Source organism: Electrona antarctica (assembly GCF_951216825.1).
Source record: "Electrona antarctica genome assembly, contig: scaffold_232, whole genome shotgun sequence".
In the NCBI taxonomy this organism is placed as follows: domain Eukaryota; kingdom Metazoa; phylum Chordata; class Actinopteri; order Myctophiformes; family Myctophidae; genus Electrona; species Electrona antarctica.
In genome coordinates, this window is record NW_027638008.1 from 1 (window position 1) to 15162 (window position 15162).

The 15162-nt window shown below is 47.1% G+C and overlaps 2 protein-coding genes across 2 annotated transcripts; one reads left to right on the forward strand and one right to left on the reverse strand.

Annotated features, from left to right (window-relative positions):
- Nucleotides 1-453: 453 nt before the first annotated feature.
- LOC306918470 (uncharacterized protein) lies at nt 454-4778 on the reverse strand. The gene is made up of 3 exons (XM_079531372.1): nt 4639-4778; nt 3211-3438; nt 454-1694 (listed from the first exon to the last, which is right to left on the reverse strand). Exons 1-3 carry the CDS (start codon nt 4656-4658, stop codon nt 560-562), a joined length of 1383 nt encoding a protein of 460 aa, XP_079387498.1. The 5' UTR covers nt 4659-4778; the 3' UTR covers nt 454-559.
- Nucleotides 4779-8539: 3761 nt separating this feature from the next.
- On the forward strand, nt 8540-13797 carry LOC306918468 (protein DVR-1-like). Its single transcript, XM_079531370.1, has 3 exons — nt 8540-8995; nt 11975-12391; nt 12933-13797. Exons 1-3 carry the CDS (start codon nt 8668-8670, stop codon nt 13397-13399), a joined length of 1212 nt encoding a protein of 403 aa, XP_079387496.1. The 5' UTR covers nt 8540-8667; the 3' UTR covers nt 13400-13797.
- Nucleotides 13798-15162: the final 1365 nt, after the last annotated feature.

A 15162-nucleotide genomic window follows, 5' to 3' on the forward strand; every position in this document is an offset into this window, starting at 1 on the left:
CTGCTAGATACATGTATTTGGTGGTTCCCAAACTGTGGTGCGTGCACCCCTTGTGGTGCGCGAGCGCCTTCTAGGGGGTGCTGTGGTGCGTGCACCCCTTGTGGTGTGCGAGCGCCTTCTAGGGGGTGCTGTGGTGCGTGCACCCCTTGTGGTGTGCGAGCGCCTTCTAGGGGGTGCTGTGGTGCGTGCACCCCTTGTGGTGTGCGAGCGCCTTCTAGGGGGTGCGCAACATAAAGTCTAATGGTGGTGCTATGGTTTTATTCGAAATATATTAACATATTATGCCAATATATGGCAAGTGATGCAGAATATAGCCTATGCTGCATATATTATGCCATATTCAGGTTCATATAATGTGCATATGGATAAAAAAGGAAATATATGTCTCTATATAGCTTATGCAATTTATATTTCCATGTGGGGGGGGGGGGGGGGTGCATCAGCTAGGTCGGGAGGTAACGGGGTGCATGGCCAACAAGGTTTGGCCGTGTAATTATTACACGATAATATGATAACTTCCCATCATAATACAAAGTGACGACGGTCCACGTCCTTTCTTTTATTTCCTGTTGACGTTGGTGGATTTCTTGGGCTGCGTGTGGTGCGCGTTGGTCTGTTCTCTGCCGTGTGTGTGTTGGTACGCGTTGACGCCGGTGCAGGGCGCACGCTCCTCGGGATGCGCGTACGCCGGGTTGGCGATGGACACCAGACTGGCGAGCCGCGGCTCGACGTGGAGCGCCATTTGCGCGGCGGCGGTGGGGTTGTTGAGGAGTGCCGCCGGGGGGGCGCCGCCGCTCGCCGCCCGCCCCCTCTCGCACTGCCGGTGCAGACAGACGCTCAGCACGGCGGCCGTCAGCAGCAGGGCCGCGCAGCCTCCCGCCAGGACGTACAGCGCGATGGCCTCGCCGTCCCGGGGCGTGGCCACGGGCACGCAGCGCGCGTGAGACGCCGCGGAAGCGCCGTTCCGCGCGCTCACGCACAAAATATAGGCGTGTCCCGCCTCCAGGCCGAACACGTCGGTCCGCCTGGCCCGGGAGCTCACGCTGGCGTTGCTGACGGCGACGCTCCCGTCCTGTTGTCGCAGCACCCACACCAGGAAGGAGGTCAGGGTGGAGTACGGGGCGCACCAGCGGACGCCGGCCGCCCTCGGCCACACCCTCGTGACCTCGAGGGCCACGACGGGCCCGGGCGCCGTGGAGGGGCCACCGGAACGTGCGCCGGGACACGTGCAGCTCCACCCCTTGGCCTCTTTGAGCTCCGGGCAGGGCTGCTGGAGGTGCACGCAGGGGTCAATGTCGCACAGTGGTGGCTCCTCCTCCTTCACCGTGCTCGAACGCGCCTGTGTTTTGACCGTAGGTTTGCCCGCCGACGCGGGAGGCGCAGAGCTCGGTACCGGAGCGGTTTCGTTTGCCGCGGGCGGAAGGAGCGTCGGAGAAGAGGATTCGTCGGGCTGCGTTGTGGTGGGGGTGGAAGGCGTTGGGGCAGTTGGGGGCGGCGGTGGCGTTGGCGTTGGTAATGCTCCTGAGGGGATCGAAGACGGGCTACTCGCCACGGTCGTTTGGGCCTCTGCTGGAGGTGGAGGAGAGGGTGTGGATGGAGTAGCGTTCGTTGCAGGTGCAGTAGGGGTGTTGTTGACCGCTGACGGGGACTCTGTAGCTGCCTCGGGCGTCTGTGCCAAAACCACTGTGGGATTTCTGCAAGCAGATATTTTAGAAAATATAAGCATCAAACAAACAGACCGTTCATATATTATGATTCAATATAAAGTGCACTTTGGGTCTCAAAGGTCAATAGCCACATCAGGAACAGAGAGAGACAAAGACAAAATTTGTATCTTCTCTTTTTGTAGATTATTGTGTCTAATGTGTGCTATATACGAACAACCACCAAGCAAAATTGTATACAATGTACAGGTGTATATATATATATATATATATGATTTTGTTTTATATCTCAAGATATAAGATAATAAGGTGGACATAATGAGCTTTCGCTTCAGCCCATATACAGTACCTTTTCGGTCAATTGTTATCTTGTTCCCTTTTATTTGGTATGTTCAACTGTTTTGTTAAATCATGACCGAGATAAACCAGTAAGACGCCTGAGGGCGAGTGCTGGCGCTTTGGCATGGGGGGGTCAGATCAACATATGGAATGAATTCTGTACTGGCCATAATATATTATGGAGGGTGTCTTGAGTGTACAGGGTTTGATGTGGTCAGATCAATATATGGAATGTCAGAACAGGTCAGCTCCATATATGGAGATCTAAGGGTGGCAGCGGAGGCAGTGTCTTGAGTGTACAGGGTTTAATGAGGGCCCAGGTAGGGCCGGGCCTTCATTTTCGGGCCTGTTGAGAACTCTGGTTTTCACCGGCTGCCGGACGCAGCTGCACTAATAACTTTAGGGCGGGCCCGTCTAGAGTATAAATGGACAGGTATCAGTCAAAAGGGAGACATCGAAGAGGTAGGATGGATGGGGAAGAATCAACATATGGAATGTCAGAACAGGTCAGCTCCATATATGGAGTTCTAAGGGTTTGAGGTCAGGTGTAGAGTTGCTGGCCAATATTGATGACATCAGGGATCTCCATCCCTGGTGATGTCACGAGGCATGACCATCCAACCAACCCACTGACGGGAAATGCACGTTTTCATAGTAAATGCGACCACGGTGGCACAGTGGGTTCGATTCCCGCTGGGGGCGTGTCCTCTCCTCCGCGTCATCAGTGCCCATACCCGAGGCGGGGTTGGTGAAAGGGCCTTTCTGTGTGGAGTTTGCATGTTCTCCCCGTGTCCCCTAGGGTAGGTACCCTCACATGCTCTCCCCGTGTCCCCTAGGGTGGGTACCCTCACAAAAACATGCAGTAATCCTCCAGTTCCTCCCCCTGATGGAGGGGAAAGGAACTGGTTGGAATAACGTGTTCCTTTCCACGCGCTACGTCCGGCCGGGGAAACTCCCCCCTGTCAGGTGTAAAGGAGCAACTTGGACACTCAGGCATGAAGGAAGCATGAGTTCAAGTACGTTGCTCTCCCCAGGTTGGCGGAGGGTGTGTAGAGCCCAGGATCACGTTATAGATAATTGACACAGGGGTGAAAAATCCCCCATTGCGGCAAAAAAAAGGTCTTTAGACTAACTGTAGCCTACCAGTATTTTATTTGTAGCCTATACTGTTTTTAACTTTGTTAGATATGTGTTTATTTTATTTTACCTGTGTGGGTGAGTGAAGGTTGAATCTGCACTGCGTTGTGTCGGCTCTGGCTCATGGCCAGACCCGGGGTCGGGGAGAGGCCTTGGTCCGTCACCCCGGACGACCATCACCACAGCAGGGGGGGTCGGGGACATCTGGACCAGGTGCGAGGCCGCCGCCGCTGCTGCGGTCCATGGCGTACACGCAGCCAACGTCCAGCAACAGCTCAGCCAAAGGCATGACCTCTGCCTGGAAGACAAGAGGGCAGCCAGGAGCCACACACACAGCCACACACACAGCCAAGAGGGCAGCCACACACAGCCACACACACACACAGCCACACAGAGCCACACACAGCCAGCCACACACACACACACACACACACAGCCACACACACAGCCACACACAGCCACACACAGCCACACACACACACACAGCCAAGAGGGCAGCCACACACAGCCACACACACACAGAGCCACACACAGCCAGCCACACACACACACACACACACACACAGCCACACACACAGCCACACAGAGCCACACACAGCCACACACACACACACAGCCACACACACACAGCCACACACACAGCCACACACACAGCCGCACACAGCCACACACACAGCCACACACAGCCACACACACACACAGCCACACACACAGCCAATAGGGCAGCCACACACAGCCACACACACAGCCAATAGGGCAGCCACACACAGCCACACACACAGCCAATAGGGCAGCCACACACAGCCACACACACAGCCAATAGGGCAGCCACACACAGCCACACACACAGCCAAGAGGGCAGCCACACACAGCCACACACACAGCCAATAGGGCAGCCACACACAGCCACACACACAGCCAAGAGGGCAGCCACACACAGCCACACACACAGCCAATAGGGCAGCCACACACAGCCACACACACAGCCAAGAGGGCAGCCACACACAGCCACACACAGCCAAGAGGGCAGCCACACACAGCCACACACACACACAGCCACACACACAGACACACACAGCCGCACACACAGCCACACACAGCCACACACACAGCCACACACACAGCCACACACACAGCCACACACATGCACACACAGCCACACAGGCACACACACGGCCACACGCACAGCCACACACACACACACACACACAAACACACACACACACGCACGCACACACAGAGGGAGAGAAGGAGACAGAGAGAGAGAGAATCTTTTAGTGCAAGTCTTGAGAAAGACATCTTCATAAAACCACCTTTCACACGCAAAGAGAGAGAAAGACAGTGAAAGAAAAAGACAATTGAGACATCTTCATAGAACTACCTACACACACACACACTTGCATGCACAGCACCCACATGCACACGCATACGTGCACCCACCCACGCAAGCACGCACGCACACGCATGCACGCACGCACGCACTCAAACCTGTGCTTACCAGGATATTGTCTTTGCCATAGAATAGATCCTCTGGGTTCCTGGTTATATTGTACTGTATGTTTGAAGTCAACACAGAACACTACAGAGACAGAGTCCAACAGTACCGACCAAACTCTGTCTGTGCTGAGAGCTCTGCTGTGCTTTATACTGCTGGCAGCCAAAGGAATGAGGGAGCTGCCTCAAAGCATTCACACACACACACACACACACACACACACACACACACACACACGCACACGTGCGTGCACACACAGGCAGAGGGAATCTTAGCACATCTTCATAAAACTTCATCTTCACACACTAACTACAGTACCCACCACCTGCAACACACAGACATGCACACACACACACACACACACACACACACACACACACACACACATTGCATGCATTGTTTCCCCTCACATACTGTAAACTCAACCCATATGTGTTTCATGTACATGTCGGAGGCTGATGGAGGGCTGCTGTGCAGAGGTGCAGGAACCGGTTCTCAACCTGTGGGTTGGGTCCCCACGGGATTCTGGGGGGGTCCCCCGGATGACAGTAAAGTGACAATTTTTAATGTTTTTTTGTTGCTTTCGCCTTTATTTTATATTTTTTATGGAGGGACAGACAGTAGACTGACAGGAAATGGGGGAGAGAGATGGGGGGAAGACATGCAGTAAAGGCCGCCGGGATTGGGAGTCGAACCCGCGGCACACTGCCAGACTGGATTACCAGCCAAGGTGCCTGGACCACTGAGCCATGGCCCAGGCCTAAGAGCTTTTTTTAATATCTCCAAAAAAAGAGAGAAAAGAAAAAGACCACTACTACTACAACAAAAGTAATTTACAAACTATACTATAAATGCATGGTGAAACATTGGCCAAATTGGCAAATAATAAAAGGAAGAGTGAGGCTTGTCAAGGTGGGGGTCCCCAGTTCAAATATGATTATTTTGGGGGGTCGTGTCCTAAAAGTTTGAAAACCACTGAGATATGCAGTTGTGGAAGAAGTTCACTATTCAGATATACTTACGGTAGCAAATGTAAAAATGTTCTTCATGCAGAATGCCAATTCCAAATCATATAACCTATCATGTTACATTGGACTATAAGTATTGTTTATTAACCACTTAAGACCTATTTCATAATTTGGCTTCTTTTGAAAATAGCCTGCACATCGGCTTTGGAAGAAATGGGAATACTCAAATAAAGTAACGGTATATATAGGCCTACCTTGATATTGTACATTCTGGGCGGGAACCCTTTTGGTGTTTTAAGCACTATGTTATGCTTTAGCTGTTGAAAAATAGCAGATCTACAAGCTCATAGCACGGCACCGAGTGCCGCGCTATGAGCTTGTAGGTCTGCTATTTTTGAAAAATCGTGAAAATGTGCCTCAAATCTTTGAATATATATATATATATTCTTTCAGAGCGTTTTTAACTCAAATCTTTGCTGCTGGGTGCTTTGCCCTGGAACAACATATTTTCAGATGGGGGTCGGAGGCCAATTACATATAATTCTGGGGGTTCTTGACATGAAATAGTTTGAGAACCACTGACATAGAAACATGCGTTTTTTCAGAAAACCGTCAGGACATTTTGTAGAATCGTCCTCAGGTCTAAATGGATTAAGTGCATACTTGAGTAAATATACTTGGATATATACCTTACACACCCCTGCAGTCAGATATGGACGGAACACAGTGATGGATTGTTAAAGGAGTTCCTCCGAGCAGGTTGCCTGGCAACAGGGGTTACGGTGTGGTCGGCGTACCAGGCGCCCATGGCCTCGTATGCATGCTGCAGAGCAGAGACCATCCATGAAGGCCTCTGCATATCTGAGAGCCAGCTCATGCTGATAAGACCTGGACGCTGCAGTGAGAGGATTCACACTCAATCAAAGCACGCACGCACGCACACACGCACACACACACACACACACGCACGCACACAGACACGGGCATTATCACCATACTTGTGAGGACATCGACGTTTTGGGATTTTTTTTTTACCCATTTAGGCCTGACAAAAAAAAAGTCTTCTGAAAGAATATATTATATTCAAAGATTTGTGCCGCATTTTCACGATTTTTCAAAAATAGCAGACCTACAAGCTCGTAGCGCGCCACTCGGTGGCGCGCTATGAGCTTGTAGATCTGCTATTTTTCAATAGCTAAATGCTTAGTTAAAACACCAAAAGGGGTTCCCACCCAGGTTACCTATACAAGCTTGTTTCGTAGCTAGCTTGTAGATCTGCTATGTTACATAATTATGCACAATACTGGCGCACACAAGTAAATATATATAAATGAGGCATATAGCCTACTGTAATACTAACCTCGATCCCATAAACCTAAGCATGAAGTGTCTAATAATCCCAAATTCCCAACCCCATATAAACCGCAACCGGATTATTTTCCTAATTGTGTAAGGCTAAAACATAAAACAACAGCGTTTATCTCAAGAGGAACAGGGAAATTGTCTTCCTCACAATGTGACATTCCTCAAATATTTGGCCCTCACAAATACAGTATAGGCTAGTAATACAGACACACGCACGCACGCACGCACGCACAATTTTACTGATGCCACATGCCAGAACCTTTTAGAGGTGTAACATTCGTTGATAAGACTGATCCTTTTCCTCATAAATCCTGAGTGTTAGATTAAACCCATTTTGACCTGAGATCAGATTCTAAAAATGTCTTCTACATCCTGACAGTTTTCTGAAAAAGCTATGTTTCTATGTCAGTCGTTCTTCGATTTTTCAAAAATAGCAGATCTACAAGCTCGTAGCGCGCCACTCGGTGGTGCGCTATGAGCTTGTAGATCTGCTATTTTTCAATAGCTAAATTATAACATAATGTTTAAAACACCAAAAGGGATTCCCGCCCAAAATGGGTTAACTCACCATTTTCACTACATGTATATGTATCATGATACTCCAGACCCACACAAGCAATCCACAATCTATGACGCCACAAAACATTTAACAAACAATTGAATGATTGAAGGACAAAAATGTCCTTGAAGACTTATTTTGATCAGAGAACCAGCAGGAGCAGAAACAAACACGTTATCAAGTATGATGTTCAACTTCAAACAACAGCACATATATGGTGCTTTGACACACGCACGCACGCACACACATACACACACACACACACACACACACACAATGAAAGAGTGCTGAAAGATGAACCTGCAGGAAACAGGAGTACTGGACAATCAGACAGTTCACTGTAGTGAACACATAGCTGCTTATGCCATGTTGGAAGCAGGCTATGCTCTCAAGGCCCATATTTTATTATAGTGACAACAGCCAATTATCTACAAGTCTTCAGTCGCTTAGAATAGTGGTTTTCAACCAGTGGTCCGGGGACCACCAGTGGTCCTTGAGTGGGGTTCCAGGTGGTCCCCAGCTAAATGAGGGGAGAGTTGGTAACCAAATGGACCCTTATATATTTTTTTACTCTTGAGAGTGTACAATGAAGGACCCGTAGGGGTCCATTTGGTTTCATTTTACGCTCTCAAGAGTTACATTATTGTTAAACATATGCATCTGCATTACTTCATTTATGAGAAGTCTACACAATTAGAGAATTACATAGAAGAATTGTTATTTCGATTAACGTTTGCCAAAAGCTTGGAATTGTGGACAAAATCTTATCAAACGAGTCGACAACAAAATATTCTTTAGTTTTGGGTCTGATCAAATCTCATCAAATGGTGGTCCGTGGCTCAAAAAACCAAATCAAATTATGGAGCCTTGAAATGAAAAACATAGGGTTGAAAACCACAGGCTTTTAATAGACTCATTAGTATAAGATTTGTGTCACCTGGGAGCCCCCCCTCCCCCCTCCCACCACTGATAGGAGGTCTTCCTATCAGCTCCGATCATCAATCAGCTCAGCTGCGTGGACGACAAGGACGCGGGGGATTTAAAATTAGTCAACACAGGAATTGGAAGTATTTGTTTTACTCTCTTGGAGGCCTGGCGGCGGGTTGTGAAGAAGAGCACAGTTCACGCAATAGGCTAAATATGGCGTCGTCTTTTTTAGGCATGTGTTTGTTTCTGTGCGTATTATTATTCTTTGTAAGCGTCCGTGGTGCACTCTCAGTCTCGAGTGTCGTGGAGGACTTGAAGACTCAAGAGCGCTTGTTTCTACATTCCCTGGGTCTCTCCGGGCGGCCGAAGGCTGCCGCCAGAGTCAGACACCCCCGGAGGGTGCCCTCCGTGCTGTGGGGCATGTTCGGACGGAGCACCGAGAAGAAGAAGGACCACAACGAGGCCAGACTAGACAGCGACGCGTGCATGGTGTCTGAATATGGAGTCCGGGGGAATATCATCCGATATGTGCAAGATCAAGGTATAGCCTTAGCCCAAACATTTAGACTCTCGTAGAGGTTTTTTTCGATTCGTCAGAATAGTATAGCCTCTTTGTTTGTGTGGTTGATGAAATAACTTCTGGTGGTTTTGATTGAAGTATTTATTAACAGTTTGCAGAATTACAGTAGCCTACATTTCAAGCACAACTGCTCAATACAAGACTGTTAACTGTGGACGACATCATTGATTTAACAGTTTGCAGAAATCCAGTACATTTCAAGCACAACTCAAATACTCGATACAAAAAACTGAGTGGACCACACCATAAAGCACTACACTTAACTTACAAGAAGGTCCACAGTGTTCAGTTCATCATTGATTGATTGAAGTATTAACAGTTTGCAGAATTACAGTACAATTTCAAGCACAACTCATACAAAAAACTTAACTGTGAGTGGACGACCCTTGTTCAATTCATCATAACATTTAGAGACATACAATTTGTATACATACTATATTTGTATGATACAAATATAGTAATATACACTTCTATATAGCCGCAAAAAACAGTAAATCATCAGGAGGTAAAAACTAAAAAGGGAAAAAGAAAACATGCACAGTGCAGGTAGTGGCGTGCACAGACATTTAGAGGGGCAGGTGCTCAAGTGAAAAAAGGGCACCTTGTGCAGCGCCTGGAACCGCCCGCTTGCCTTGAAGGGATAGTTTAGATTTTTTGAACTTCAGTTGTATGAAATACTTGCCATTAATATAGTGGTTGCAACTGTATTAATTGATTGCCCGAGTCCCATGGTGGGAGTTCTGCTCTGGTTTTGGTCAATATTAAGTAGTTCCGGTCATTTTGTGGGGGGCACTGGGGCCACGCAGTGAAAGTAAATGTATCCACAAAACGAACGTAATTTGTATTGTTGACCTATTTCTAAAATATTAGCGCGACTTTCGTTCAACTTTGACCCCTCTATCACTTGGAACTATTTTTTGGGCGTAGTGATATGGACACAAAAAACATAGTTCTGTGTGATAGAGGGGTAAAAAAAGAACGGAAGTTGCACTAATATTTTAGAAATAGGTCAACAATACAAATGGATTAATTTACTTTTACTGCGTGGCCCCCAGTGCCCCCCACAAAATGACCGGAACTACTTGATATTTAACCAAAACCAGAGCAGAACTCCCACCACAGGACTCGGGCAATCAATTAATACAGTTGCAACCACTATATTAATGGCAAGTATTTCATACAACTTAAGTTCAAAAAATCTGAACTATCCCTGAGATTTATAGATTTTGGGGCCTAAATAATATATTGGAAGCTTTTTATCAAGAATTGATCAATGTCACCATGGTCCACATACTGTACAGTGTACACTGTACCAAAATAAATTAAATTAAAAAGGGCACATTGCTGTCCAGAGGGAAAATTAAGGGCAGGGGGAAAGATTTGCCTCCAGGATGGAACCTAGGTATGTAATTTCATCTTTTCGTGTGATAATATTGTCACCCACTCTAACCAAGAAGCCTATTATTATTTGATGCAAAGAGAATGGATTCAGTTGGTCCCAAATTTGTGATGCATTGCGAGCTTGTCTTATCGGCTGTTTTCAAATGGCCGAAATGTAATAGTAATAATTAGGGGGCCTAAACAATGTGGGCCTATAGTCTCTCACACACACACACACACACACACACACACACACACACACACACACACACACACACACACACACACACACACACACACACACACACACACACACACACACACACACACACACACACACACACACACACACACACAATTACGCAATTATACAAGCTCTGGTAGAGAAATACTTAGTTTGTATAGTCCTAACTGGTTTCCAAAAACCTCGACATGAGGTATTTGGGCCTCCAGGGTCCTTGAATGTTGGACCCCCCCCAGCTCCAGGGGTCCTTGAATGTTGGACCCCCAGCTCCAGGGGTCCTTGAATGTTGGACCCCCCCAGCTCCAGGGGTCCTCGCTTGGAGAAGTTCCAGGGGCTCCCCAGCTAAATGATTGATTGGTAGAACCAAGTTGACCCTGGCAGGTCTGTAACTCTGAGATAAACACTGAGGATGTTACAGTGTAGATTGTGTTTGGTTATAGAGATAACATTTGTATCAAACGGGGTTTTGTGGCTTAATTCCTTCTGGGCGGGAACCCCTTTTGGTGTTAGCATTATGTTATGCTTTAGCTATTGAAAAATAGCAGATCTACAAACTCGTAGCGTGCCACCGAGTGGCGCGCTACGAGCTTGTAGGTCTGCTATTTTTGAAAAATCGTGAAAATGCGGCACACATCTTTGAATATATATTCTTTCAGAAGACTTTATTATTTATTTCGACGTCGGGCCTAAATGGGTTAATTCATATCAAACTATGATCCCTGAAGTTAAAAGGTTTGAGAATGTAATACATTAACCACTGATTCAAGCTTGTGGCATCGTAATTTGGAGGATGTCATTGGCTGAAATATTTCAAAAATGGTAATTAATTCCAAATGTTCAAAAAATAGAAAAAATAGCATTGCATCGCCTTGTGAATGTTATGCGAGTTTCTATCAGGCTATCTTAGCTATTTGTTGTATGACGGAGTATACCACTGAAGTGGTTAATTCCAATGATACCAAGTTAACCCATTTAGACCTGAGGACGATTCTACAAATGTCTTCAAAATTATGACAGTTCTCTGAAAAATTCTCAAACATTTTCATGTCAAGGACCCCCAAAAATATATGTAATTGGCCGCTGACCCACATCTGAAAATACAGTACACAAAATACAAGCTCATAGCGTGGCACTCTGTGCCGCGCTATGAGCTTGTGCTATTTTTCAATAGTATAGTATAACATAATGTTTAAAACTGTACAGAAAATGGGTTAAACTGCCCATAAGGGGTTTTGTCTCAACAACACTGCTGTGGGCTATTATTTATAAATGTTCTCATCAAAGTGACTCATGTATTCCTCCATAACGTCGTGCAGGTAGGCTGGTGTCTGGCTGGGGAAGCAGCTGCCAGGGCTGCGTGGAGAAACACCTCTTCTTCAACGTGTCTGTGCTCCAGGCCGTGGAGCAGCTCTCCATGGCTCAGCTGGAGATCAAGTTCCAGTGGGACTCCCCTCCTCACCACCCCTTCCTGGAGCCCCCCCGCGCCCTCGGCGTGTCCCTCTACCAGGTCCTCCGAGCCACGCTGAGGGGAGCGAGTCACGAGGTGAACCGGAGGCTCCTCCTGGCGCAGTCCGTGCAGCTCCAGCCCGAGTCCACGTCACTCACGTTGGACCTCACCTCCCTGGCGGAGAGCTGGCGGAAGCCGGGCCGCAACTACGGTCTGCTGTTGGAGTTGCAGCCTCCGCACGACGGCGGCGCCGCAAACCCAGAGGAGCTCCTTCCGTTTCACCCAGGTAAGAGACGGGAATTATCGATTTAATGCATTAATAGTTAATTGATATGTTTTGATAAGCTTATCGATTGAAAAGTGCACTGTCTTGTCCGTCGCATCACATGCAAAAGCAGAGACGTTTCGATTTATCAGAGTAGTTATTAACTGTTAAGTTTAACCGACTAATTTCTTAACGGCGATTAACCCATTTTGGGCGGGAACCCCTTTTGATGTTTTAAGCATTGTATTATACTTTATTGAAAAATAGCAGATCTACAAGCTCATAGCACGGCACCGAACTTGTAGGTCTGCTATTTTAGAAAAATCATGAAATGTGCCTCAAATCTTTGAATATATCAGAGTTTCAGTTTTTTAACTAAAATCTTTGCTTCTGGGGAGGTCCTTGGAACAACATATTTTCAGATGGGGGTCGGTGGCATATTACATATAATTTTTGGGGTCCTTGACATGAAATATTGAGAACCACTGATATAGAAACATGAGGTTTTTCAGAAAACAATATATTTTAAAAATACATTTTTTGAATTTCGACGTCAACCCAGGTAACTCCCTTCCGCTGGAGCCGCCGACGTCGCCGTTCGCCCTGCCGGAGATCCACGTCTCGCTCGTGGCCGTGTCCCTCAACCCCCAGCAGTGCCGCTCCCGGCAGCGGCGAAGCGCCGCCGCCCTCCTCCACCTCCCCGTGACGCCCAGCAACGTGTGCAAGCCGCGGCGCCTCTACATCGACTTCAAGGACGTGGGCTGGCAGGACTGGATCATCGCGCCGCAGGGCTACATGGCCAACTACTGCCACGGCGAGTGCCCGTTCCCGCTGAGCGAGAGCCTCAACGGCACCAACCACGCCATCCTGCAGACGCTGGTGCACTCGCTGGACCCGCACGGCACGCCGCAGCCCTGCTGCGTGCCCGTCCGCCTCTCGCCCATCTCCATGCTCTACTACGACAACAACGACAACGTGGTGCTGAGACACTACCAGGACATGGTGGTGGACGAGTGTGGTTGTCGATAAATGCCACGTTACTGTTTACTGTTCTACTAAGTAGCATGGGCTCAGTAGCCTGGGTTCCTGCCTGCTTTCCGCGGGTCTGAAAATGTCACGAAAGTCGTGACATTTTCAGATCCGCGGAACGCAGCGAACCCTGGCTAATGAGTTCAGTGGTCCCCCAACATTCTGTTGGTCTTATTATTCAAAAATGTTATTCTTTAATGTGTACAAATGGATCCAGAAGTGCCCAATTGGTGTTGTTCAGTCTGAATTACAAAAAAAAAAAAAAAAAACTTTAATTTTAATAGTTAGATTAGTTTAAAGAAGTAGTTTTAAGAAATAATTTGTTTGGAACGAACTTTTGGAAATGTGTGTAATGTGAATTCTAATGTTATTTCTAATAAAAAAATCATAATTCTATAGATTTCAGTGACATGTCTCCTGCTGTTACTCAGTGCAGCATGAAGCATGGCATCTGGAGCTGGTCCCCATGGGCACCAGAGAATGACTTCCCACTACTAATGATGATGAATTTATTTATATAGCACATTTCTAGACAAAGTCACAGAGTGCTTTACGACAAAAGATCAATCCATGCAATAGCAGGCATAAAAATACAAAACATACATAATACAAAAGTGACAATTAAGAAAAAGCTTTAACATAATAAAGGTGGGTTTTCAGGAGAGATTTAAACGTGGATACTGATTTTTTTTTTGTTGCACATCTTAGGTCAGTAGGTAGGGCATTCCAGAGTGTGGGGGGCCCGGGTTGCAAAGGCCCTGCCGCCCTTAGTGACAAGCTGAGCGTAGGGTTTCTGCATGTTGGAGACATAGCTAGGAGTCTGGCTATTCAGGGCTTTGAGTAAAAATTTAAAATAAATTCTGAAACTAACGGGTAACCAATGGAGAGTAGCTAAGATGGGCAGCTGAGTTTTGTACTAATTGTAGTACAAAACTAATGGATAGGATAGTAGTAGCAGTTAGTAGCCATGTTGCCCATAGGGCAGGAGCCTATACTATATCCTATTGTTGTAAAGGCTCATTCATAGTCTGGATTTTCGGTGGTGAGGTGACCACCGAACTACAACATGACGTCACGAGCCGTGGTGAAGAGCAAACCACCGCCACCGCCCCAGTCCTTCTCTGTTTTTACTCACCACCGTTCAACGTTCTTTCAGCTCCGTTGGTCACCTCACCACCGAAAATCCAGACTATGAATGAGCCTTTAGATTCATGAATGCGCCTGGACATGACGCTAGTATGTCCCAGCCCCAGAGAGACTTGACCCCAATCCGGCCCTTGATGCCGAGTGCCAAGCATGGAGGCATTATTGGGTCCCTATATTCAGCTATAGGCCTAGTGTGTAGATTTTTGTCCTGACACAAACATGAATTGCCATTGACAATGAATGGACAATTTACGTTGCATGTGTTTGAGCAAATCTACATGATAAGAGCGGGTGTGATTTTTTTTTTTAATAGTCTTTGATCTGGCCGGGGGATTGAATTCCGAGCTCCCAATCTCCGGGCGGACACTCTCTGCAAGGCCACTGAGCTGATTGGGTTAAATGCATATACATAATTGGCTAAAGTGCCTATAATCATGTTATTTTTTTAAAGTTGTGGTCATCTCAAAATCGACAATGGAATGCATAAGTATAACTGTACAATACATTCTATAACATTAACGCCACTACTCCTCAGATCATTTTATACAGAACACATTTTACATTTTCTTTCAAAGGGAATATTGTTTTGTTTTACTTTTAGTCACAAGGGGGCGCAA